This window comes from Lepidothrix coronata, unplaced genomic scaffold, assembly GCF_001604755.1.
Source record: "Lepidothrix coronata isolate B3197 unplaced genomic scaffold, Lepidothrix_coronata-1.0 Scaffold297, whole genome shotgun sequence".
NCBI lineage: Eukaryota > Metazoa > Chordata > Aves > Passeriformes > Pipridae > Lepidothrix > Lepidothrix coronata.
In genome coordinates, this window is record NW_016690477.1 from 421,547 (window position 1) to 447,484 (window position 25,938).

A 25,938-nucleotide genomic window follows, 5' to 3' on the forward strand; every position below is an offset into this window, starting at 1 on the left:
AGAACTCAGGGAAATTAAGCATCTCCTTTTGACTGTGTCTTTAACATATTTGTGACCATGGACATTAATTATCACAAAAAGGATAAATGCATGTTTTCCTCATTTCATTAAACTCTTAGTCTCAAATTCAGTAAAAAAAAAATGAAATTCTCATAATTACTAGAAACATTCAAATTTGGATCTGCTGAATTGATTTGACTGGGGAGGAGTGGTGTTAATTCAGAAGTAGGGTATCACTGTTGAAATCAGAATGCATCGCAGTGTTTCAAGAACAATGGTTCCATTTAGCTTTTCTGTGCTAGATATTTGTAATAGAGATTGCTTCCTACATCTACCACATCCCTGTTAGTTCTCTGACCTGCTTGACAAGGAAAGTCTTCATCATGGCGTGACAGCTGTCCTTCTGAATCACTTAGACATGTTAATAATGACCTTTCCTGCAAGGGCAAGATAAATTAGCCAAGAAGTCTTTAGAGCAATTTGAAATGTCCACCTACCAGGATGATCTTGGTGTGCGTGTGCCTGTGAATTTTAGGTGATTTTTATATGATCTCATAAATCCTAAGATTGACGTAGGTGGGAGGGGAGAGGATTGTGAAGTACTAAAACCTGGGACATGTTTTATTTTTTTATACTATTTTTTAATTTATTTTGGTTTTTTCCCCTTACAGGTGTTAAGTAATTATATCTAGAGTAGCCCACTAGATTTGCAAACTGACCGTGTTGGAACTTGAGCTGTTTTAACAGCTTTTGACAGTTGCTCAGAAAAGAGGCTAAAAAGCCGGCAAAACCATTAACTGAATATCCAGTCTTTCCAATTTAAGAACCCTTGAACTCCCCACATGTTGATTTTATGTTTCCCTCAGGGAGATATTAATCTCTTCTTGCTTCTCTGTAAAATACAGCCCAGGTACAGCTGAATTCTAAATACCTTTTAGCAGAAAATTTTCACAAATGTTAGATTTAAATACATTGAAATATTGCTTGTGGTCTTAAGTTTTGGGAGATCTACTCTCCAGATATATTCTAAGGAAAATCAATTTTGCTTGCCATGTATTTCTTTTCAGTGTTTAAACTCTAGTCCTGTATCTTTGTTATACTTTAAAAGCAGATGTTTCACAAGCTTAAATTAAAAAGCTTTAATGTTGTGACTCCTGTGTCTAGATGCTTGCAGGCTGGGATTGAGATACATTCAGTGATGCCCACACTTTAAGAACATTCATCTAGTTGCCTTATGCAGTGTTTAATGGGAAGCAAATCTTCAGTTTTAAAAATGGAACTGTGTCTGCCACTAAGAACTTACCTCAAAATTCTAGAAAAACTAAAAATCACATTTCTGCACCTGCAGAGGTTTAGACTGGACTTCAGGAGGCATTTCTTCACTGTTGAGTTGATCAAACACTGGCTTCCTAGAGAGGTGATCAATGCCCAAACCTGTCAGTGTTTAAGAGGCTTTTGGACAATGTCCTTAGCAATGTGCTTTAACTTTTGGTCAACGCTAAATTGGTCAGGTGGCTGGACTAGGTGATCATTGATTATCTTCCAAATGAAAAATAATCTATTTTATTCTGTTCTTTCCTGTTGAGCTTTTTTTCCTCTATCCATTACCTATTGAGAAGGTAGGGTATTTTTTACTCAAAATCTTGATTTCACAAAGATTTCCATCACAGACCACTTTACCTGGAAACCAAAAAAAACTCTTTTGTAGTAAATAGTCTCTAAAAATGCCAATATGTATTCTCGTATTCTGGTATAAAACCACCTCTTTCTAATTTAATTTAATATTTTTTGGAAATCCATCATTAACTACAAAGGATAATAAAAATTTAAGAAATAATGAACACTAGAGTAAGGCTACATTTCGTGAAATGGAGAACATACATCAGTAAAGATGATGAAGAAAATGTAGTGTCTGGCCTTTATCCTTTTTTTTTTCCACTACTCACAGAACAGAATAAGAATTAGGTACTTGTAGAAGCAAATAATAAAACAAAGTAACATTGATTTCCTCTTCTGTCCTATAAGATTATTGATCTGTTTTTAATCTAATTGGCTCTTGTGAAAATAAATGGAAAAAACAGTAGGCTATTTATGGAGTTCAAGTATTTTTTCTCAGTAAGAGAGTCCTAGGCCTGGTTGTTCAGGGCTCTGTTGGCTGTCCTAACAAGCTAAAGGTCTGAGTGCTGTAGCATACTGTATTTGCTTTGTTCTTCTTCTCTTTAATCTCATGTTTCTAATTATTTCTTGTAATTTAGAGAAGGTACATTGCTAAAGATGTCTTAATGTCTTGATACACAACAATTGAGTACCTACTGTTAAAAAAGTAGTTTGTCAGTGAAAGTCTTATCTAACATAAAAATGGACAGCTGATTAAAGGAAAGAGATAAAAGAGGTTTTCTAGTTTAGCCCACCAGAGTTTGTGGGAATCAAATGACCGTTATTTCTCCTATATCCTGCCTATAGATATTTTTAATCAGTTATACTTTCCTGCACTATATAATTTGCTACATAGAATCCAAAGACTGTCTGTTACCTCAGTATGGATCTGCAGATATTTTGTTTGTGAGAAAATTTACAGATGGTTGGGCCCCTAATTCACATGCATAAGCGTTTGCAGGTTTGAGGAATTAATTAAATTTTGGTCTAAATTTCCCACACTTTCTTTTAGGCAAAGCAGCACTAAAGGAATTGCACATATATTCAGTGACAGTATTTGTATTGGCTTTGACAAGCTTTGGCTCAATCTCCGAGCTGTACAGTTTGGATGTTGAGCCTGGTGCTTGAAGATACATCATATGAAATTTTATTGCCATTGGAAGTTGTCCTGAAGCTTAAGGCTATGTGAGAATCAGAATCAGGACAGTTAATTACAAATTACAAGTAAGAAACAATGATAAAAAAGTTTTCAATTGTTTCAAAAAATGGATAAAGCTGCATGCTTTTCCTTCATATTTGATATAAGTTATTTCATAAATATTTTTTTAGAAAGTAAATTGAAATTTTTAAAAAACAAAGATACAAGTGTTTACACACTTATAGCTCAAATTATGGTTATTTGGGGTGATCATTTAATTCATAGCAAGCATTTTAGCAAAATGCTGTCCTCATAGGGCTGCTGAAGATCGCTGTCCCATGTTTGCATCTCCAATGCAATAGCTCCTGAGGATACAGAGACAGATGATTCCAGATGACAGACATCTGTTTGCCAGTATCCAAAAAGCAAAACTGTGTTTTAAAACCTGTTTAAAACACTATTGCAAAACCAGCTTTATCTAGCTCATTTGGATTTTAAAGCTGGATATTTGTGTGCTCATTTGGGATAAGATTTGGACCATCCCTCCTGTAGAGTTTTGTTATAGAAGAACTGCATGTGTATGTTATTTTGCATGCTGTAGCAGTGTGCATATGTGAAAAAGGGAGGGAGGAAAAGAGAAGTAGATTACAATACCATTAGATGGTTCTTGTGTCTGTTCGAAGCAGTTAGCCATGGATAGGGTTTTAGCATGGCTAAAGCTGTGGCTATTAGCAAGATGATTTATATCTTACCCCTCTGTGCTAATTTAATGCTATTGTTTTCTCTGTCTGCTCTTGTAAACAAAACAGAAGTACTCTGCTGTNATCTACAGAAGTCCTGAAAGTCATCAATGCCACTGAAGAACTAATAGCAGAATCCACCGATCCCTGTGATTTCCCAGATGACATTCAGGACAGAGGAAGAGGGACCCTCCCGCTGGGTACAGACCCTGTCAGACTTGATGAGCAGCTCACCACACTGGAAGAAAACGTAAGAACATGAGTCAGTATGTGAAAGAGTCACATGTGTGAGTGATTGTGCCTATGTGTACACACCAACTTGAGCACACAAGCAGCATCAGTGGATGTTCAAAATTAGTCTGAGGTTATTAAACAAATACACAAACAGAACAAAAAATCCAGTTTCAACAGGTTCTTAGCTGTGTTGGTGGGTTTATGCATACCTTAAAATATTGTGGGGAGGGGAAGTTGGATGCTTTGGTCTTTACAACTAAATGTAGAATCTCTATCTCAAAAGTTAACTTAAGCCCTCCGAATCTCTGTGGCTGTGCAGCTGTGCCATGCCTGGCTGAAACCACGTCTCCCAGTCTCAGCACAACCTCATTGTTCCAAAGGTAGGTGGGGAAAGCATGTCCCCAGCCACACAGAGAAGTGGAGAAGCTCTTCCTCATTCCACACATCCCCAGCACACTGTGCTGAGTACCCAGGGAGCTGGAGCTCCTTGCTACACTGTAAGAAAGTAGGCTGGAGAATCTGAATTAAACAAACTTTTGTTTGGCCACATCCAAATCATCCTTTTTCATGAGTCCCTGCCATCTGCAAGAGAAAGTACAGTGCTGAATCTTAGGGGAAAGTCACTACTCATTGGAAATTTTTATGCATCCATTTTTACAACCTCTCCTTGCCACCTCTGCTCAACCTTGCCAGGCATCTCACTGTGCCAGCTGAGGTGCTCCTGCTCCTTTTCACTCCCACATGCTGTCCTGGGTGCTGGCATCTCCTGCCCTCCCTCATGGGGCACCAGAGCCACTTGAACCTGCCCCACCATGGAGCTTTCCATGCAGTGGCCATGCTCCTGGCCCCTCTCTGAGAGGAAAATTCAAAACAAACAAGCAAAATAGGCTTGGAAGCCCTTCCCAGGGCTGAGGGAGCAGGAGAGCAGGATGTGCCCAGGAGAGGCTGGATGTCTGGCAGCTCAGATATGGCCCTCTGCAGAATGATAAAGGCTTCCCATAGCAGTTGCTGCTCTAGTGCCTGGAGAAGGGTGTACCTGAGCTTGTGGGAAGCGAAGTGCCTTCCTTGTGCCACCTACCATGATATCCATGTCATTGTTACATGAGAGATGCGCCCTAACAGCAACTTCTAGCTGACTTTAGTTAATTTTTTTCAGAATAATGGAAGTAGATGAGTAGATGGAGATTTTTCTCTCCCGTGGAATACTGAAGTGTCCTAGCTCCAAACACCACAGAATTCATCTGGCAGGAGAGTGAATATGGAATGAAAATACAAGTCCAGGCTGGACCACATCTTTAGAAAAACTAAGAAATTCTGCAGTACAGAGAGCAATTTGGGAAAATCTGCTCCTGCATTTTTTTTCTGTAGAGAACTGTGTTGTAAACAATCTTAAGGTGCTTTCCCCCCACACGTACTTGCACTCTGACAATCCCTCACATCCGTGTCGAGCTTTGGCATCTCTGGTGCTGTGGCCCCTAGTGGTTCATTTGGGTCCAGCATTTCTCACTGAGCAGAGAGCAGGCACTGAGGCACAGCATTCCTTGCTTTGGTGTTGCCCTCACTGCAGCATGTCTCTCAGCTCCCTGCAAAATTCATAAGGTATCCAATTTAGCCTTGCTGTGTCCCCACAGTACATCTTTCTGTCACACATGGGACATGAAGTAGGTGGCAAAAACTTCTCAGCTTCAAAATTTCACCACCACACTCCATGGCAGAGTTAAAGAGCCTTTAGAAGTTCAGGAATCCATAACTTTTCCCATTGCAGCTGGAGGCAGATCTACATGCAGCACATCATCTTTGCAGCAAATTCTGGAAGAGGATCGGGGTGTTACAGACACTGTTCATTTTTGCTCTCTCTATTTTGGAGACTGTGCATGCATTAGTGTGGAGAATACAGGGCCACCTCTACCCACACAAGGTGGGGTTTTAGTAGAAGCTGTACATAAATGGCGGTAAAATAAATTTCCACCATCTGAATGTGAATGTATAAATAAGGGCATCATTTAGGGGAGTCCTGCAAGGACACCACTGCTGTTGGGAAGTGCACCAATTGTTTAGATAAAGAGAATATTCTTTAGCAAAATCTTTTCTTTAGATCTAGCTGGAAAAGTTTCATTAAAATTTAATAAAGGTAGGGACTGAGCAAGTTACAGAAACATTGACGACCTTCCTTTCCCACATTTTTCTATCAGTTCTACTCTTTAGATTTTTTTCCCCTCTTGAAAAGTACGTCTTACTTTGCAGAGATTTTTGGTATAGCATTTAAATGCAAATTTTCTTTACTTTTCTAAAGATGCTTCTGTTCAAAATGTTTATTCTCTTTTTTTCTCTAAGCTTTTAGATGTGACAGAGAAATTTTTAGAAAATTGCCTTTTAATCTGAAGTACCTGTGGTATGTCATACCACAAAGATGTATCATTTAAATGAATGGAAAGAATAATTACAACCCACAAAAACAGGATCATTTCTATTTAAATCAGCATGTTAACTTTATGGACCACCTGTGTCTCCAAGTACTCAGCAAAAATGTTAAATGAGATTACTTATTTGTTCTAGGTATGTTTTCCAAAGATTTCATGCCTGCAGTTAGCCTGTGTTCTTACAAGATGCAATTTGTACAGATATAATGAATTTGTTTCTTAGGAAAGTCACACGCATGAAAAAAAGCTATCTACATTTATGCCTTGAAACAACTGGTACAAAGGAAAAAAACACTTTTGCAAGCAATTAAGAAACAATAATGAAATAGAAAAATAATAGAAAGTAAATGATTAAATTTTAATCTGGTCATTCTTCAGTCCTTTTGATCCATAAAGTCACAGCATGGCCAGAAATTGTTTGAATACCTGTTATGTCAAAGGACTGCATGATCTAGGAATTGTGGGCAGATACAATGACTGGAGTGAAAGATATGTATGAAATGAAGGTATCGGCTCAAAGATCTGCTTTAGATTCTGTTTGCTTGCCCCCTGAACAATGAAGTGGAGCATAGAACATGTTTAATTCATTTGTAGCAACACAGTCTTTACTCCTGTTACAGTTAGCGAGGCTGCCACTGTGGAAAATCAGAATATATATTTCATTTCCACTGTGCTGTTACCAGCCTCATGGAAACAATCTCATGGCTAACTAGTAAATAGGCAGAAAGTACAGTATTTCCACATGGTTCTGTGCAGTCTTAAGCACAGATGTCAAAAGTTAATGCTTGAAAAGTACCCTTTTCTAAGCACCAGAGACCCCCATCCAGCTGTGTACCTTAGATTTCTTTGTGAAATAGAAGAAACAATAAAATGCAGTATATCGTGAATTATTGCTCTGAGGAGCTGAATGGAAAATGAAACCTTTAGCCGTAGTTATCATAGGTGTCCTAGGTGGATCAAAATATTAAAAGTTGTTTGTTTTTAGAGAAGAACTCTAAATTAGCAAGTCAGTAATTCTGTCTTATTTGGCCCAGATAAGTCTATTGATCCTCCAAAGATTCACTAAAAGGCCCAGGAGGTGGGAAGGATTTGGCTACTGTATATTTGGGTGAGAGCAGTATGGGAAGGAAAACTGTTATACATGTAAGAAGTTAGTAATTATGTGCTGCTGAACAGTTATTCATGCACCTTTGATTGCCAGAAGGCATTAGGCATGTTTTAATAAATGCAGCTTTATATGAGGCGTGATCTGTTGATTTTCCCTTATAGACTTAGGGGGTTTGTTATGCGATTGAATATCAATAATGAAAAAGCAAACTTTTCAACTTTTTTCTTTGCTGATCAATCTGGAACAAATATGTTTTGGAATACCATTGTAGCACCTATGAAATTTGTAATGCAGCCACCTCATTCCTCCCTTCTCTTTGTGGGTGTGTGTGTTTCAGATTATTCCCCCATGCCTTTCTTCTGCCAGGTAAGTCTCCCTGTAGTGGGTTAGCAAGCAGGGAAACTCAAAGGTATCATGGAAAATGCAGTCTGATCAAACCTCCATGCCCACAAAACATTGACATCTCTCCCTGCTTTGGCCCTGCAGGTGTACCTGACAGCCAGCACGGTGTACGGGCTGGAGGGGCAGCTGACCAACCTGGAAGATGCCGCACGCAAGATCAACAGTGTTACTGAAGAATCTGAGCTGGCCGATCTGGAGGATCAGGTGGCCACAGCAGCTGCCCAGGTTCATCATGCAGAGCTTCAGGTGAGGACAGCAGCTCCTCCCTATCTGCAGTTTTCCCACTGCCTTGCCTACCACTCACCTCACTGCACACACTTGCTTTGAATATTCTTTTGTACTGCAGCAGTCTGATGATTTAAGGATGCTGACTGCATCACATGAGCTGAGCAAAGCATAACTGAGATGTGTAACTCAGCCCAGGCAGATGTACTCTGTTTGTTTGTTTCTTCCCTCAGCTTGTTTTTGGACATGGGAGTGCAGCAGCCCGTTATTGCAATGCTAACACCAAACAACTCCTTGCTGCCCGGCAGCTCACGTGGTGCGCTCTGTGTCATGTGTGTGGCTGTGGTCAGGCTGCAGATACAGTCATAGGCAGTTTATCTAATCAGCAAATTGTAAAGCACTTCCCAAAAGAAACCAGTGTTGGCAGCTTTCTATTGACAAAGGCCAATGCCAGTCAGAGGCTGAGCCAAGCACAGGGCCTAGCACTTGCAAGCCTACCTTGGGATTTAGGCGCTAAGCAGCACACATCCCAGCCAAAAGGCACTAGCTTTTGTGGGATGCAATCTAGCATCACTCTAGCAGGCTCCAGAAGTTCTAGGGCTCAGAAGAACACATCGTGATCTGGTGCTAAAAGCTGAACAAGGTAATGCTGCCAGACCTCAGGGTGCTGACACTGCTTGCAGGTCACTGTCAGTGAGTTCACTGACCGGTCTGTATCCAGCAGGACACACTGAACTGCCTGTGACAGGGTCTAATAGGAAGTAGCTGATGATTTGACTCAACAGAAGCATGCTCAATTCAGGACTGAGCAATAATCTGAGAGTCTGACATCTCCCTGATGCCAGAAGTGCATTGTCACACTAGCTGGCAAACTGGCAGTGATGTTTTGTTGGCTTTGGTCATTATTTTATAAATCTGTTAATGGAGGTGACCGGTGAGGAGGAGAGAGGCCTAAGCTAAACAAGGAGGATGGCAAAGAGGCCAATGGAAGGTCTTCTGCAGAATGAACAGCTTCAGGTGTCGTGAATCAGCATTGAGATTATATATGTCTGACTTCTTTGATACTTTTTTCCCTTTTGTCAACACTTTTTTCCATTACTCTCAATATTAGACTACTTTCCCCCAAGCAATTTGTTTTCCATTCAGTGTTTTTATATAGTGTGTGCCTGCTTGTTTGTGCTTAATATACATATACATTTAAATTATAAATATGTAAGATCAAATGTTTAGATTTTGTGACAGAGGATGTACTTTGCATGAAATTAAATTTGAGTTAGGAAATGTGTCCCATGAAGTCATTCTTTGAATGTAGCCTTTGAAAAACACAGTTTGAATGAAATTGTGATTATGCAGCTAAAGGTAACTGGGAGATGGCAGATGCAGGTTTTCTCTCCTCCTTTCTTTTTTTCCTCAAAAGGAGTAAAATGCCTCTTCCTTGGATTCATAAGGTAGGTTGGATTGTTCTTTTACTCCATCTTTACTAACAAATTAAGCCCCTTTTAACATCAGGACTAAAGAATTCAGGGAAGTGTCAGAATTGCTGAAGAAGTTAGCCACCTGTTTATATTTTTTTAATAAAGAGGATTTGACTGGGGGAGGGTTATATTTTAGTAGTGGCATCCACAGTAATTTTAAAACTTCTTTTCCCCCCTCCCCATCTGTCTGTCTCTCTCTTTTATTTTCTTTGAAGATTTCAGATATTGAGAGCAGAATATCAGCTCTCACTGTTGCAGGCTTGAACGTGGCTCCCTGTGTTCGCCTGACAAGGAAACGGGATCAAAAGCAAACAAACCAGGTGCCAGAACATTATGTAGTATTCAAAAATACATTGGGGAAATCTTGCCTCTTTTTCTATAATGGAGTTGAGTAATGCATATGTGTTATTTACAGATGCATACAATAGACACATCAAGACAGCAGAGGAGAAAACTTCCAGCTCCACCAATAAAAGGTGCGCTTCAATTATTATGTACATTAGAGAGAGAGAGACTCTCTTTATAAGGTTCGATATAATGTATGGTTCAGCAAAGTAGGGGAAAGATTGTGTTACAAAATCAAAGCCTAAGTGTGTCCGTCCTCCTCATTTTCCATTGTACTTGCATTATAGAATATACCCATTTGTCATATTAAAAAACATCACCACTTTCTCTTCAGTGAGAGTTGTGACAGTGGCAAAAAAATAGAAACAGAAGCAGAAGGCTGGAAGAAGAAATGCTGAGGAATGCTGAATACTTGAAAGAGGCATGCTGCCCCTCCAGCATACCTGGTGTTAGTTTGTGACACCCAAGTGATCGCAGTGACCAAAAACCAATGGCCACCTCCACAATTCACCACTTTCTTAAAGCCTGTGTTTGCTAATTTCAGTCCATATGATGTGGCTCAGCAATGTTCCTGGTATGTTATGCAATGGCTGTGAATTTGCTTTATAAAATAAAGTGCTTTTTTTCTGTTTTCTCCTTTTGGTTTTTCTTTTTTTAGCCCCATGGTGCGTTATCTCTGACAGTTCTAGGACCCAATTCACCTTGCATTACTCTTTTGTAATTCCACAGACTGACATAGCCTCAAACTTTAATAAATTTGGAGTACCACAGCCTGCTGTTTTTAATTTAAATTAAATCCAGCTTTCCTCATACATCTTAGGGGAGGTTTTATCTCTCTGGAAGCTGTGACTCTTCATAAGTACTTTTACATCTGCTTCAATCTCTTATGTGAAAAATCTCCCTTTTTGTATCTTTCTCAGGTGAAACAATAGATGGTTCTCCAGTTACCACTGTCAGAACGTTTAACAGAAACTTCATGCTTCAAGGATCTCTAACACAAAGAACTAAAGAGAGGAAAAGCACTGCCAAGGACTTAATGGTAAACAAATGTTTTTAAAACTCTGTTAAAAGCAGTAAATAGAGAGAGCAGTATGTGTGTAGGCAGCTATATTTCAGCATCTTCACAAAACATCTCTTGATAGTTTGAGGAAAAAAAAAATAGAGACTGCTGAGGCAGCTCTAAGGAAATCTGACCAGTGTCCTGGAGGATGTACACCACAGTATAGCAGCTCCCGAATGTCAGCCTGTGAAAATGTACCTGGCTGCCAGCTCTCCAGGAATGTGCTACCCTTACTTTTTAAAGAATAAATAAATTAGTGGTCCCCTGCAATTCAGACTTCTGAAACAGACCCTCACAGAACCAGCTGCACACTGTAACTTGCAGGTGAGAGTCACCTTGATTCTCACTAATTGTTGAGAAATGTTCCAATGTTATCTAAGTGGAATTTAAGGGGTAGTTAGGCCACGTATTGCTCTGCAGGATTTGAACAAATAGGCTTCACTAGACAGCTGTCAATCATTTCTTCTATAGCAGCCATATAGGGATAAAGGGAAAAAACTGATTGTTCTGAAGCAGTCTGGCACTGGATATATGAGAAGGGGAAAGACCTGGCTCTATAGAGCTTCAGCAGGCTTGTTTCGTGTTTCATTCATGTTTTCTTTCCTGTCCTTCTCTGTTCTAGGAACCTGCTATAGGATCTGCTGTGATGTACTAAACTTACACTTCCCTACTGCCAATAACACACTGCCTAAGGCTGTACACTAGAGTGCCTTTACTTAACAGCCATTGCGTATGTCCAGCTGAAAGTGGACCCTCAAGAACCCACAGAGCCTCAGTTATAGGGCTTCATTTGGATACCTCACTGAGAAAGCTGTCCAAGTCTTCAGCATTGTGGTCTGCTACAGGAAACTCTGCCTTAAAGTTCTCACAGGACTCTAGACAGGATGCTGAGTTTCAAAAGCAAGGCTCCACATTTTAAGATGCACTTTTTCTCCCTATTGATTGTACTAAAGTATGTTGTCTTTAAACTGCAGTATGTTTTTGTACACTCAATCAGTCATAATTATAGGCCAAATTATCTGCCAAAGCAGACCTGTGATCCATATTTGCTGGCCTCTTACTATTCACGTAGGCATCCGTCTTGTTGAGCAATAAGAACAACTCTGTGCAGTGTGTGCTGCTTTTCAGCTGCATGGTGGGTGTGGAGAATCAGTGTACCTAGCTCTGCTCCCAGGGAGTCAGTGGAAGTTTTGAGAGGGTTTGTAGGAGGAGATGTGACATGCAAAGTTTTCTCTGTTCGCTGAGGATACGTTTGGCAGAATGAATGCTCTAGAGCTAGGTAAATTGCTCTTGGCAGCATGGGGAGCATGGATGTCATGTTGAACCATGAATTGGTGGCCACACATGTGGACCAGATGTCTGTTGAGTTACAGTCCTGGTGTCTGGAAACATCTGAACACTGTTGTGAAACCAACACCTTTGTATGTCTTGTTCTTCTTGGTAGCATTGTCCACTTGATGGTGGCCAACCATGCTGTATTTCAGAATAAATTCTGTCCAAAACTTTAAGATTGGAAAAAGAAAGTAAAAGTGTTGTGGATGAGGTCTCTGCTGACTGACTGGTGGTTGTAGGGTGACTGCAGCCTGTAAGAGGTTCCTTTCTAATGTTCCCTGGTGTTTCTGAGAAGGGGGCAAATGTAGCCCAGACATCTCTTCCTTTACTAGTCTGTAGCCAACATAGAGTAGCTGAGTCCTGTTGCTGGTGCCACATGTACCCCACTACCACTGGACCACTCTGAATTCAATTGTGAATAGTAATATTTCTTCTTTCATTTCTTGAGACCTTTAAAAGGTGAGTCAAACTGGAAGACCCTTAAGCAGAAGTCCTCGAGGAATATGCTGCTTACAGGGTGTTCCTCTCAGCCCCCTGGGGAAGGGTGTTGCCAATTCATGGTATTTTATGCTCTGAAGAATACAAAGGAGGTAGTTATAGGAGGTGATAAGCCAGTGAATCCCTTGCCTTCCACACAAGTGGCAGAGCAGGTACCCAAATGCAGACAGGGTTGGCATGAAATGTGCTGTGAAGAAGGGCACAGGCTGGCAAGTTCCACCTCAGCACTGAGGAGTGGCTAGCTCTCCAGGGAGCCCTGGGTACTAGGAAGGGAGAAGGGTTCCTTCTTTCCCTGGGCTCCCAGTGAACACCCACAGGCAGAGTGTCACATGTTACCTGCCATACAGCAGGAAAGCAGTCCTCTCAGACACCAGGCCATGAAATGTCTGTGGTTAGGCAAATATGAGCAAAACTGGGCAAATTTCCTGACTAGGCTGCATTTAGGGGGACAAGTGGGGAAGACAAGGAATGGCTGGATGGGTTGGTTGGAAAAATGGTTCCAGATGCAAATCTGCTACCCACATCTGACATCTAGCTTGTCAATACTCTGATGTCCAGCTGCATGTAAGGAACCCTTGGAATAAATACAACCATCTTCCCACCTAGAATACATAAGTGTCATTCCATCCCTTCAAGGAATTTCCATCTGCCCAAGATCTGAACTAGTGTGTTCATTCTGGGTGAAATTAGGCCTTCTTTTACTCTCACACAATACTAGTTCTCTAAAATTGGTTTGCACAGATGTGAGGGCAGAATTCGGCCCACTCTGTTTAATATATAAATATATACATAAAACAAATAGATTTTATTTATATATGCAATCCAGTAAAGGAGATTAAACAGAGTAGGATGCCTAGTAATTTTTTTGTTATTCAGTCTTCTCCTCCATTGACTGTTCTCGTGTATGTATACAATACATTCCCAGGTTCTGGTTTATGCAGGTATGCGTGTTATGAAATGTCATTAATGGTGGTTGGTCTGCATATTTGTTTAATAAATAATAACTAATATTGTGTATGTAATATCAATACAGAAATTACTAATTTTAATAGAATAATTCTTTGGCTTTTGTTCTGTTAGTGTGATTTAAACAAGCCAATGAAGTTTGGAATAGGTTGTTTTCCTTAAGAGGCATGAAAAGCAACTATTATCGTGTTACAATGTTAAAATATTCAGTCTTCTTTGACAGAAAAATGTGTACTGTGTAGGCATTGCAAAAAAAAAAAATTTAAAAAAATCCCACCTGCTCTAAGGCATTTGAATTTTTACAAATGTTTATTGTGCCAAATACGTGCAAAGATATAATTTACTGTTTTAAAAAAATCATAAAAACATATGTTATAGCACACAAAGAATTATTTTGTCATCAAGTGATTTCAATCTTTAGTGTTAATATTTATAATTAGATTAATTTTTATAAATGAAAATATTTTAATGGATAAAATCAAGACTATATGATCTATTTGATTAAGTCTGAGTGAATATTAAGCTTGCCTTGTTGTTGTTATCTGCATACTCACCAAGAATTATATGTCAAGAGAAATTATAAAAGAGTAAAAGCGATTTATGAAAAGAATGCCTTTTCAAGGACTTGATTCATAAAGAAAAACAAAAAGTTCTTCTCTGTGGTTTCAGTTTATGTGCCCTTTGGCCAGGAAGCGTGCAGAACACACAGCCACGCGTGGTGCTCAGGTGCTGCCTGTCTACAAGTGGGAGATGGGCAGTTCCACAGAGGTACCGGGGTTTGCCGAGGGGAAGGGGACACACTCAGTTCAGACTCCCTTCTTTAGGGCTGGGGTGAGAGGAATCGTGTCAGGAACATTTGATGGTTAGTCTTCTCTAAAATATCAAGTCAGTTAGGTGAACTACCATCCCAAACAGTTTCTCAGGTGGAATTTCTTTAACTCTCTTTGGGATTGCTACAAAATCTGAGCAAGAACCCTGCCAATAATCTTAATCTCATATTTCCAAAGTCCTGTCCAACGAATGCTAATCAAAATAATTATTAGTATATATTCTCCACCATGAAAGAATTCATTAAAACTAGCATGTTTTAAGTAACACTTTGGGTCAGCAGATATATTGTATTATAAATGGTAGTAACTACCTTATTATAATAAAAATCCATCCATTGCTGACAGACCATTTGCAAAGAGAAAAAAGGGTTAAGATATCTGCAATGGTTAATTCAATCACTGTTCAATTTTAGTAGTAATTCTAACAAAGCACAACTAGAAGCAGAAGTTCATTCTACTTTGTCTGTTGCAGAATGATTCATGGCCTGGATTTAACTATCAGCCATTACCTAATTTGTAAACTATCTCTTTCGGATATAAGCCATAGATTAAACATCATTATTCCTGCTAATAGTTATTAATCAACATTAAACATATTCTAAATAACACTTCTTATAAAATTAATATAACAAGGTTATATTAACATGAGTAAACATGAGTGTTGAGCCACAACCCCAGGCTTATTGATGTGGACTATGGTACATGGCTTGTGATCCTCAAAGAATGACTTCAGCTTGCTCAGATATGGTACTTGGAAACAACTACATTGTTTTAAAGGTAATTAGCTAGTTCAGGCCTTTACCCCTTTTGGAAAATGGTGGATGATTATATGCAGTAGGCACAAAACTACTCCAAGGAGTTCAATTAGCCAATTTTTTTTTCCTTGCAGGGGAAAATACTTATCTTTGATAGGAGCTCCTCTTTGTTCATTAATATATCTCTCCAACAGTACAGGAAGAATCATGAAGGGTCAAGGGGTACTTCAAGGCAACATTCTTATGAGTGGATGTTAACAATCTCTATAAAAGCTACACATAGAGAACAAGCATTTCATGCCATTAATGCATGAAGGTACATTAAAAATCAGTGAGAGCCTTTTTTCTTTCTTCCAACCATTGCTTTTTATTTTTACATATCAACAGCCATTGACTTTGAAATGAGACAGGAGGGTTTCATGATACATTTCATGCTGCGAAGTTTAAATCCCAGCCCAAAAGCTGTGTTGGTTTTGGATAAACCTAGCATTACAGTGAACAGCATCAGGAGATTGGTGGGGATGCATGATGAAGAAACATTTTTATAAGCTGTGGTGGCAATCAGTGCTTGTGTCCATGCATTGTCTTTTACCTGCACCCTGAACATGTTTCTTTTTGAATGAACTTGCACAAGGAGCAAAAAGAAAAGCAGCGTGGAATTGCTGGGCAAAAGCAGAACTGTAGGTCTGAGGTGCAGGGGAGGGCACAACTCAAAGAACAGAGGCTGGGTCACCACCTTGGGGAACAAAGATCACCAGTCATTATCTTCTGTGTCCAACATTTTTTGCTCCCACAAAGCGTTCAAAATGAAATCCAGGTGTCTGCTCACAGGCCTGAGGCTGCCACGGCTGCTTCTCAGCTGCCTCTTCCCAAACCTGCCAATGGGACGAACCCCACGGCCCACATACCAAAAAGGATCAATCTCAGGACCTGGAATTCAAAGCAGTCAGTGAGGCATCTACTACTGCACTTAGAGGCAGTGTTTCCTGAACATCTTGAGGATGTAGCCCACAAGGAAAAACAAGGGGAAAGGCTGCAGCCAGACACACAACTTGCTGGTGCCTTTGAGAATTGCTTTCTATGTATAGACTCCGAAAGAAGAGAATTCAGACGCAAAATGAATTTTCATCCATCTGGTCTGCAACCTGTATTTTTAACATATGCCAAATTATCCATCAGATTTTTCTGCAGTGTGTACCAGGTACACTATTTCTATAAGCTAACAAATCCACTGGATTGCAGAGGGGGTTCCTATGTGAGGGGTAAAAATTAAAATTAATTACTGTTCACTTAGCAAGTTGTTTCCATGGGTGACTTTTTTATTTTTTCCTTATTTTTGTAGTCTAATACAGTTCTGGAGCAGGTGTGGAGAGGGGTATAGTTCTATTAAAGGACTAAGATATAGCAAGATATAGCAAGAGGGAAATTCTACAATGTGCTGGAGATGATCCCACCCCAAGGAAATGCCAAATCATTCCGAAGCCAGAGACCTGTCAGGAACAGGAATAGACTACAAGTTAAGCACATTATATATCATCCCAGTGATATGAAAATCTCAGGAAAGGCAGGAGGATTTTCCCCAGTGCATTTTGATGCTTGAACAGAGAAAAAAAAAAGTTCACTTTGCCTTTAAATTTCTCCATAAATATATCTTTTAAGTCTTTCAGCACAATGTTTAACACCCCTCCTACCCAACAAAACCCAAGTAACTTAATTTTTTTCACTCATGTACCTAAAAACTGAGGTTCCCAACATCTCTAGTCCTCTTTAATGGGGAAAGATGTGCTACTGAGAGCCCACGCACCTTACTCCTCACATCCCCTTTCTCCCACTACACATACAACTATCAGCCTTTGCTCCTTGGGGAAAGACAAGAATTCTTGATACAATTTTCTCAAAAATCTTTTGGACTGTGTGTAAGCTTTTACTTGGGACACATGGTATTGTCCCTCACCTGGCCTGCCTCATTTCCTCACAGCATCTCTGAATGGAGACACTTCAACTACTCGTATTTGGACTTTCAGACAACTTGTGCTCTCAGACAGAAATGAAGGTGTCCGTAAAGTGAACTTAAGCTTCTGGCCCTTGCTTGTTATATAGAAGTGGTTGTGAACTACGTCAGGTCTACAGAATACAGCTGATATTTGGTGCTTAAATATTTGATGTATACCACCTTACATTTTCTTATCTTTTGCATATTAGTGTCTTCTCTGGTATTTATCAGCAATATTGCTATTTGCCTTGGTTAATTAAAGGCTATGAGAAAGACATGAAGTTCTGCATATGGTTAAATGGAAGCACAGGGTCCCACACCAACATTTCACCATAGAAACACCTACATGGATTTGCTGCTGAACTTTTCCTGACAGCCCAACCCTGATCCCTCAGTGCAGCAGAGACTGCGGGGTCACCATTATGTCAGGTGAGAATCATACTTACTTCTGTTGTCTATCTGATGTTTAAATGGCCTGCTGTGTCCTGAAGCAAAGCTGAGCGATACCAAGAGCACCAGCACATAGACAGTGACCAGCTTTAAGCGGTTTGGTGACCACTGGGCACGTGGTGTCCAGGAGATTGGATGCCACATGACAGAGCAGCGGTGGAAAGGCTGTAAGGAAAAAAGCAAACATGGGGAACACACATGAGTTAAAGTTCTCAAGGTGAAGTAACACGTCAACTGGAACAGCGTGCTCCTATCCAACAGAGCCATTTTTTGGCTCTAAGTCCTGTGGAACACTGATGCTGGGGATGTCCTGGGCATTTCTGTTTGAAGGTCAAGGCTATGCAGTAAGCCATCTACTGAGGTAAAAAAATATTTTCTCTCCAGCAGTGAAAGCCCCTGACATGGTTTCACAGGGCACTTGAGTCCTGGCCCTGAGCTCACTGCTGACTGCTATGTGGCCCTCTGTATGACCATGGGCATCGGCCACCAAAGTGTGTTTTAGCCACTACCTCCGGCATCCTTTCCTCACTTGTAAAATGTATCTAACATTTGCATTTTACACACACTTTTTACAACTAAATGCATTTTAGTATTAAAGAGAATGATCCTCCTGTGTCATCACACCCAGAGTGCAAAAGTACGATTTCCAGTTATGGTTTCCACTGATAGATGTCGCAATCCTGTAAATGCACCCAGATGCAACTGAATGACAAATGCCTCCCGTCTCCCCATGGGACAGGCTGGGCAGAACAGAAAGCGCTAAGCTGGGAAAATTGCATCCAGGAGGTGAATGAGCCCAGGCTCGGGTTACCACTTTCTCTAGCATTTTGTACGAGCTTCCTTGCAGCAGTTCTCCCAGCTGACATGCCAGGACAGTCTGTCTTGTAACATGCAAGGTCTGCCTACGTATTTGACAGCCTGGAGCCTCTCCTACAGAAGTCAGCAGGAGCCCTGTTTACTTAAGCATCACTTATAGGAGATATATAAGCACAGAGCTATAAAAACTCCTCTCAGCTCTGGCTACATAGAGGTTTCTCCTTATGTATGGGTGGGGTTTTTCCCCAGTTGCTGCCAAAATCATAGCCTGCTTTCAGTACAGGCAGAGCAGGAAGGAAAATCTTTGATGCGAGATGCTCCTAAGCACGCCAAACAGGCAACACAGCAAAAGCACATGGAGAACCTGGTTGAGTCTTTCATTAAAATGCAGTCAAAAGCTCCTTAACCCCTAGTATTCAGTGAAGGTTTCTCTAAGGCTTTTTCCCACCCCCGACAGTTTCTAACCAGGCAGTTTAGAGGAAAGTGATTTTAACTCATGATATCAGAACTGCGGTTCAACTTTTTCTAACTTGAATAGCTCACAACAATCTCATGACAATCACAGGACTACCTTAGCCTAAAACCACAGGGGGTGAATTCTGCCTTCAGTTTCAGCTGGGGTACATCTCTTCTTGCTCCATGTTTAGCAAAGCCTTATGTTCAGTGACAAAAAGAAGGTGTTTTTAGGCATCTCTCCAGTGTGTTTACAGGGTTGCTGACAGGTTTTCCAGATTACTTGCTCTTTTGTTTTGTGTCTTGTTTTTTGGGAACTGTGTTACAGAAAGGAAGAGCTTGTCTGGAGCTCATTGTTGATGAAGGACAAAAATACAGAGAAAAGCTAAGCACACACTTTTTCCTAAGCATGCCAGGTTTCAGTCTCCACCAGCTGGTCCTGTGCCTGAATCAGTCATCCCAGCCACCTTCTACAGTGCTGTTATTTACTGAACTTTTTACTCATACTCTTATCCTAGCTAGGGTTTCTGCAAAGCACATCGCTCCCACTGCTCCTCAGTAACATGCCACCCCTAAATAATCAGGAGGCTCAGCATCTCTAATCCTCCCTCATTTTTCTTCTCCTAATTGTCCCACCCCTGTTTATATGGGAAGAAACACAGGCAGAGGTAATGCCAAACACTTGACTCTGAGCATTTCTAACACCCAGCTCCACCTTGTCAATAAGCAAAAAATCCTGGTTTACCCGTGCACAGTCCTTTCAAGAGTACTGTGGCTGAGAGATGGCCTGTAATCTCCTGAGGTCCAGACCTACCTTAGCCCATAGACCTGCAGCTTTCTTTCGAAGGCAAAATTGAAAAAAAAAAAACAAGACCTCATACAGTTGCTCTGTATGCCATCCATTTTCAACCATTAAATAATCATCAAAAAATTTAAAACCTGACTATTTGGAACAAAACTTGACACAATTAAAAGTTTCAGGAATAATTTTGCTCCTGGAGCTCAGCAAAATTCAGCACCGCTGCTATCTGGTCAACTTGCCAGTTCTGCTTGGTGCCTAAGCAGAGTAAGTCTTTAAATTTTGGCTGAGCAACATCTGTGACAGTAGTCTGGCAACTTCCATTGACATGAGAGAGGAAAGTTAAAGTCACAAATACAGTTACAGTGAAGCCACAGTATCACAGATTGCCATGGGTCTGCCTCACACAAGGAGTGGGAGACCAGCCTGGCTCTGCCTCTGGGCACACAGGGGCTCTAAGCATACAAAACTCAAGCTCTGCTGCAGACCCATCAGGTACAAGCCTACCATGGTTGTCCTTGGAGGACAAGGTGCTATTAGCTCTTTAAACCCCAAACGAGGTGCTATTAACTATTTAATGCCCAAGCCAGCATCAGGAGATCAGCAGCTGTGTACACCTCCTACAATGCAAATGTCAATAACTTTCATGTTCAAAAGCAGCCCTGGAAGTACCCATGAGAGATCAGACCCTGTGGGTGAACCCAGGCCTGGGACCATGGCCCACTTCAGGACTGAGTGGCACGAGAGGTGTACTGCTGCACTGGAGGCTGCTGCCTGTGCTCTCCCTTCAGGGACACACCACTGCCTGAGGGCTCAGCCACATTGCCTCAGCACAGTCTCCTTTGCTACAAAAACTGGACAAAAGTCACTCAGCACAGAGCACAGCTGCGTATGTTAGTGTAGGTAAGCTAAAGCTCAAAAAGAAAAGAGGAAATCCAGCAAGAGCCTGGACAAGCACTGAAGTAGATAGAGGGAGGCACTCACCTGTTTGCACCAAAGCTGCTTCTCAGGTAGTCACTGCTCCAAGTAGAAGCAGGGCAGCTGATGGGGGCTTGTACCTTTTATACTGGAGGGAAGTGGGCTTGAAGCAGGGAGGGGGAGTCAAGAGGTGGGCCAGGAGGACGTCAGCAGTACTAGTGAGCAGGATTTAAATTTACAAAAGGAGGAGTAGAGAATGGTGGCTCTATTAGAAAGCCATTGATCAGGGAAGGGGGCAGAGAGCAGGAGTTGAGGGCAGCGCCAGCGGTATGCAAGGGGGGCCTGGCAGAACCCGTGGCTGAGGCCCCAGGCCCACCAGGAGGAGAGCAGAGGGGAGGAGGCTTTTGCTGTTTTCCTATGGGTGAGTGGACACAGGCAGCCAAGAGCAGCACGAGCTGCTAAGCTTTCTACAAAGGAGAACCAAGCCCTCTGTGCTGCCCGCTGAGATGCTCTGTCTGAAGAGCATCTCTAAAGGGGGGAAACACTCATTCCTGGGGATGAGGTATGGGAAGAAAGAGGAGAGAGTGGGAAGGTCTCAGGGCCAGCAAGCTGGAACACTGCAGTCCGTGCACTCCTTCCTCAGCCCTTGTTCTTCTTGCTGTTGTCCCGTCCTTGGCTGTTGCTTGGGACCTTATTTGATGGCAGCCCTAGTTTCATTAAGCCCCTAACTCACAGCTAGGGTCAACTCACCCACGTATAACTTTTAGGTCATACTGCAGCACAGCACCCAAGTAGCTGATGAAATCAGTTGTGATTCAGTGCTTAAGCAGGCACTTACCAGTTTAGTGGCAGAGAAAATTTCACCTGCATGAGGCTATCTGGAGCAATATTGTATTTCTACAATAGGCATCTCTTTTGAGTGGTTATTTTTAACTCTGCCTCTTGACTAACGTGTCATCACAGCCTTGCTGGTTAAGACCTCACTGCGTTAAGAGTTAAGACCGTGTTTACCGTGAAGGTTTGTAGAGGAGCAGCAGCTGAACTGGCAGGTGTTTCACACCTTGGGCACCATCCTGCAGAGAAGCTGAGACGTGAAGCATTACTGGACTGCCTGGGAACCACAGGCTCTCTCTTCACAGACACAGGGTTGAAGAAACAATTTTTAAGTCTGTGCTAAAGAACAGAAACAATTTTTAAGTCTGTGCTTAGAAAGGGGGCTCTGAACCTAAAGAAACAATTTTTAAGTCTGTGCTTAGAAAGGGGGCTCTGAGGCCTGACTGTCTATAAACTGACACTGGATAGGAAATGCTGAAAACCCATTAGGATGAAGAGGAAGTTCAATAGCAAATCTGTCATTCAATTTTTCTATAAAGATGCTTCCAGTTGGGAAAACCTCAAAGTACAAATAATGCTATTTCACTGCAGCATCTCCAGAAAGAAATAAGATAATTTTATTTCCTAGGGGCAATTGTTGGGTACTTCTACAAGGAAGTATGATTGATATTTTACCTCGTCCTGCCCTTACTCAGCATCCAGGCATCAAGCAGATGACCCCACCACCATCACCTGGGAGAGTATGGTCACCAATTGTGGGGATTAAAATAAATTTCTCATTTCTGGGTAACAGTTTGTTTTATGGGTATATGTATGAACAAAAATGGTAAAGAAGCCTGAGAAATACTTTCTATTCTCCAATTTTCACCTAACAAGAGCTAAAAGAAGTGTCTTCCTCATCCAGGTTTTCAAGAGGTTACTCAGACTACTCAGGATTACAACTACAAAACATGAAGAGCACTTCAAGTCCATGATGGCACAAGAAGTCTTTTTACAGCTAATACAATCAATAATAGATATAAATGCTTTCCTCAGAAACCTCCTTTTAGCATGTTGCCTTTGAACCTTCCAAGTGCTCCCTACGTAAAAATCAATCTGTATCCAAGAACAAGGCAGTAGCTGTGCTTCTGCCATTCCAATTTTGTGTGCATGCATGCAGAGGGTATCTTAGTAAGTAAGACTCTTCATGGAATCTCATAGTAGATCTTTTCCCTTACTGCTTTTCACATTCATTTTAACCAGCAAATGTGGGTATCCTTTCTCAATGTCTATTGTGCAATTGCTGGAGTAAGAGGTTTTTTTCTCCAGAATATGCAGAATCCTGTCTTGTTTTGTTGTTTTGCTGGTGACTCTAACATCTTAAAACAGAAGCAAAAGTCTTTTTCATCCCATTTATTCTTTCTTGATGGCACTGCAATGTGAGCCTTTCAACAGCACAATCATTTTCACCAATTGTCACCTACATGGAAATTACTACGTAAAACAAAATTATTCAATGTCCTCATGTGAACATGGTTTGCTGATTGGTAAATACTGCCTGCAAAATAATATATCATACAAAAAACAAACAAGCAAAAAAAAAGCCATTTAGGAGAACCAGCATTTAAAACGCTCTGATACGATCACCTACCTTCATTCTGGCCCAAGGTTGATCTACTGCAGCATCTTGGTTTTGACAGTGGACAGCAAAGAACATCTATGGAAAAGTCTAAAAACAGGGAAACATATTTTGACATTCCTCACTAGACTCTTCTCGCAGATTCTTGAGCCCTGTGGTCCAGAGGCTTCCCAAGCCAAATGTTTCTCTGTGGTAGGTAGCCCTTGACAGAGTACTTCCCTTTCACCGTTTCTTCTTGAACCCATGTAAATTCTCAGCATCCATAAAATTGTGTGCCAAGGACTTCACGGCTCTTCCTCTCCTACCAGAAGGATCAGGGCTCTGCATCTGTTCTGGACACACCACTTGCCGGTTTCAAGAACTTCCATTTTTACTTTCATTCAAGTATTTTCCTTTTCACTTTCAGTCATCCTGACTTTATAAAAGGCTACTATAAAATGTCCTTAGCAACAAAGACTAATAAATTACATGGCAGTCTGCTTAAATGAGCCTCATCAGGCGTTTCTCTTACCAAAGTGCTATTTTACTCCATCCTTGTTGACTGGATTTCATTATTTCTTTCCACCAGATCACAAGTGAACTACCACAGTGCTACATACAGTACTCAGAAGCTTCATAGAAATAATTCTGGCTTCTCCTTTGAATCAGAGGAGGGGATAAGACTGACACTTGTGCTGCCTGGAGCTGGAAATTCTTAACTGACATTAACTAGGAAGAATTTGATGATTGATAAGAGGCCCAGTTGCTCTGAGTTTGAAGGATTCAGGACAAGTTGTATTCAAACCTATTCAGAAAACCATGTCAGTTCAAGCAACTACATGAAACTTCTAATTACGTTTAGCCTTACACTGAAGCTGTTCTCTACTAACGTTCAGGTTCAGAGAAAAGCCAGGACTGGCTTTATTTTGAAGCTACTTTTTTTCTTTGAGAAAGAGGACCATCTAGTGGTTAATGCTGAAATTATCTTGTTTTCAATCATTACTGAGCAAGGACTGAACCCCCACATTTCAAACAAAAGCATGTGTATCTTGAAATCTGGCCATTTACTGAAGCTCAGCCAAATCACATAAAAGCCCAATTCTCACGAGTTAGTCTAGCTATCCAGGTGTTTATCAGCAGCACGATGTCCAGGTTGCCCAGTCTCCCAGTTAGCGCATGCTTATTGGAACAACTTGTTAGCAGCTGGGCAGCTCAAGCATAGACTACAGCTCGGGACATCAGCCAGCCTCCACAAGCCCTTCCTCAGCACACTGTGGAGGCTTTGCACCAGAGTTAGAGCTTGGATGGAAAAATACAAGTCAGGGTTGGCATGGTTACAGCCACCTTCAAAACTATTCTGCTGATGGGAGAGGGAGGATTTCTCCTGACACTTTTGCTATTCTTCCTCCATGCTAGAAAACCACCAGGCAATCTCCTCCACAGAGATTCAGGATGTGCAGATTCCAAATGGAGCTGGACATTGTAGGTAGAATCGTGTAGTGGGAACAGGGAAGATTAAAGTTCAAGAAAAAAAATCAAGGATGGAAATATTTTTACATATCTCTCAGGTATCCAGCACTTTGACATTATTTTCAGAATGCCAATATTAGGCCAGCAAAGGACAACTTCTGGTGCTGGAGTGGAGCAGATTTTGTGCACAGAGTAGTTGCAAGATTGAAATTAGTGCTGCTATGTGCCATTTGCATATTTCATGCACAGTCACTTTTTCAGGCAACTAAAACTGCTCTTTGAACACTGAGTGCTTCAAGCAGTAACTGGGTTTCCAGGCTGTTGCAGAGGACAGGTGAGCATGCAATTCTGCCATTTTCTGGTAAGGTAGACTGCAGGACCAGGTACAGGAGATCTGTCTACAGAAGCAAGCCTTAATTAAATTAAATTTTAGCTTTGTAAAAGCACCTAAGGAATAAAACTTAAAATATTAGGATGCTGCACATGAAAATAATAGTAGTATATATTAGAATCGTGCTTGTAGGAAGTGAAAAACAATGTTGTTCATTCTGGTTATTACAGAAGGGCAGCTGCAGGTAAGTGGGGCCTTGTGCAAGCACACAACCAAAGACATATGCCATACCAAGTCCTAAACTAAAGCATAGCTTGAGCCCCTACTGTGTAGGTAACTTGTTTTTTTCCTCATGCAAGGCTTTTTCATGGCATTCCCAGCCCATTTTTCCAACACAGCAATTCTCTGGAAGAAAGTTTCTCTCACTGGTCTGGGTTACCTATTGCTCCTCAAGAGCATCTGAAGTACTTCTGAGGGTACCCAGTGAAGGTGCAGTTCTGCACTAGGGTGACATTTTAAAGTGTACTTTATGGCTTCAGTATGTCATATTTATCATCTGTATGTCAGTGAGTCTCCAGTTTTAATCCCTGCAGCTCATCTAGTCATAAATAACCTCTAATGATTCACATGCAGCTTGACAGATGAACTGAAATACAGAAAAAGGCAAGCAAGGGGATCTCTAATTGCTATTCATAACCAGGTCTTGCAACTATTACATTTAAATAGCCTGAAGCCAGGATCAAGTTAATTAGTGATGATGTTCTTTTTATCTGGCACCATAGTTGGCAGGTTGTATGTTAGTTATGGAGAGGCAAGAGTCTCATTTCCAATCCATTGTTTAAATTCTGATGTCTAATATTAGTGAATGAGATTAACTCCAGCCTCTGCTACAGGACAATTAGCCATAATCGAAAATTTAACAATTAAGCAACAACACCTCTTGCTTCCACTTAGGTTTTAAACTTATTTTAATTGCTTCTACCTTTTTTGTTTGCTGCTGTTTGCCATGTCTGCTTTGCCCACCTTTCTTCAGGCTAGGATGGCTGGAAGCCCTCGCAATCAGGACTTTCACAGCTCCTTTGTCATGAGCGGC

At 41.1% G+C, this 25,938-nt stretch overlaps 2 protein-coding genes across 2 annotated transcripts in view; one reads left to right on the forward strand and one right to left on the reverse strand.

Annotated features, from left to right (window-relative positions):
• Positions 1 to 13,869, forward strand: part of MYRIP (myosin VIIA and Rab interacting protein) — a 214,000-nt gene extending 200,131 nt beyond the window's left edge. The window contains exons 14-19 of the mRNA XM_017837242.1: positions 3,604 to 3,784; positions 7,783 to 7,944; positions 9,614 to 9,718; positions 9,814 to 9,874; positions 10,664 to 10,782; positions 11,426 to 13,869. Of these exons, the coding sequence (XP_017692731.1) occupies positions 3,604 to 3,784; positions 7,783 to 7,944; positions 9,614 to 9,718; positions 9,814 to 9,874; positions 10,664 to 10,782; positions 11,426 to 11,458 (661 nt within the window). The 3' untranslated portion in view covers positions 11,459 to 13,869. The remainder of the gene's footprint in view (positions 1 to 3,603; positions 3,785 to 7,782; positions 7,945 to 9,613; positions 9,719 to 9,813; positions 9,875 to 10,663; positions 10,783 to 11,425) is intronic.
• A 1,629-nt stretch (positions 13,870 to 15,498) lies between these two features.
• PRLH (prolactin releasing hormone) lies at positions 15,499 to 25,017 on the reverse strand. Its single transcript, XM_017837236.1, has 4 exons — positions 23,078 to 25,017; positions 21,625 to 21,786; positions 17,624 to 17,792; positions 15,499 to 16,114 (listed from the first exon to the last, which is right to left on the reverse strand). The coding sequence occupies exons 1-4, from the start codon at positions 23,141 to 23,143 to the stop codon at positions 15,936 to 15,938; spliced, it is 576 nt and encodes a 191-aa protein (XP_017692725.1). The 5' UTR covers positions 23,144 to 25,017; the 3' UTR covers positions 15,499 to 15,935.
• Between the last annotated feature and the right edge of the window lie 921 nt (positions 25,018 to 25,938).

Bases quoted from the DNA above. Each gene is read 5' to 3' on its own strand.
- PRLH (XM_017837236.1), bottom strand. From the start codon at position 23,143: ATGTTCTTTGCTGTCCACTGTCAAAACCAAGATGCTGCAGTAGATCAA. The intron at 21,787-23,077 runs GTAGGTGATCGT...TCTGTTCTTTAG, and splicing joins AACCTTGGGCCAGAATGAAG to CACAGACTTAAAAATTGTTT. The intron at 16,115-17,623 runs GTAAGTATGATT...TTTGAATTCCAG, and splicing joins ACATCAGATAGACAACAGAA to GTCCTGAGATTGATCCTTTT.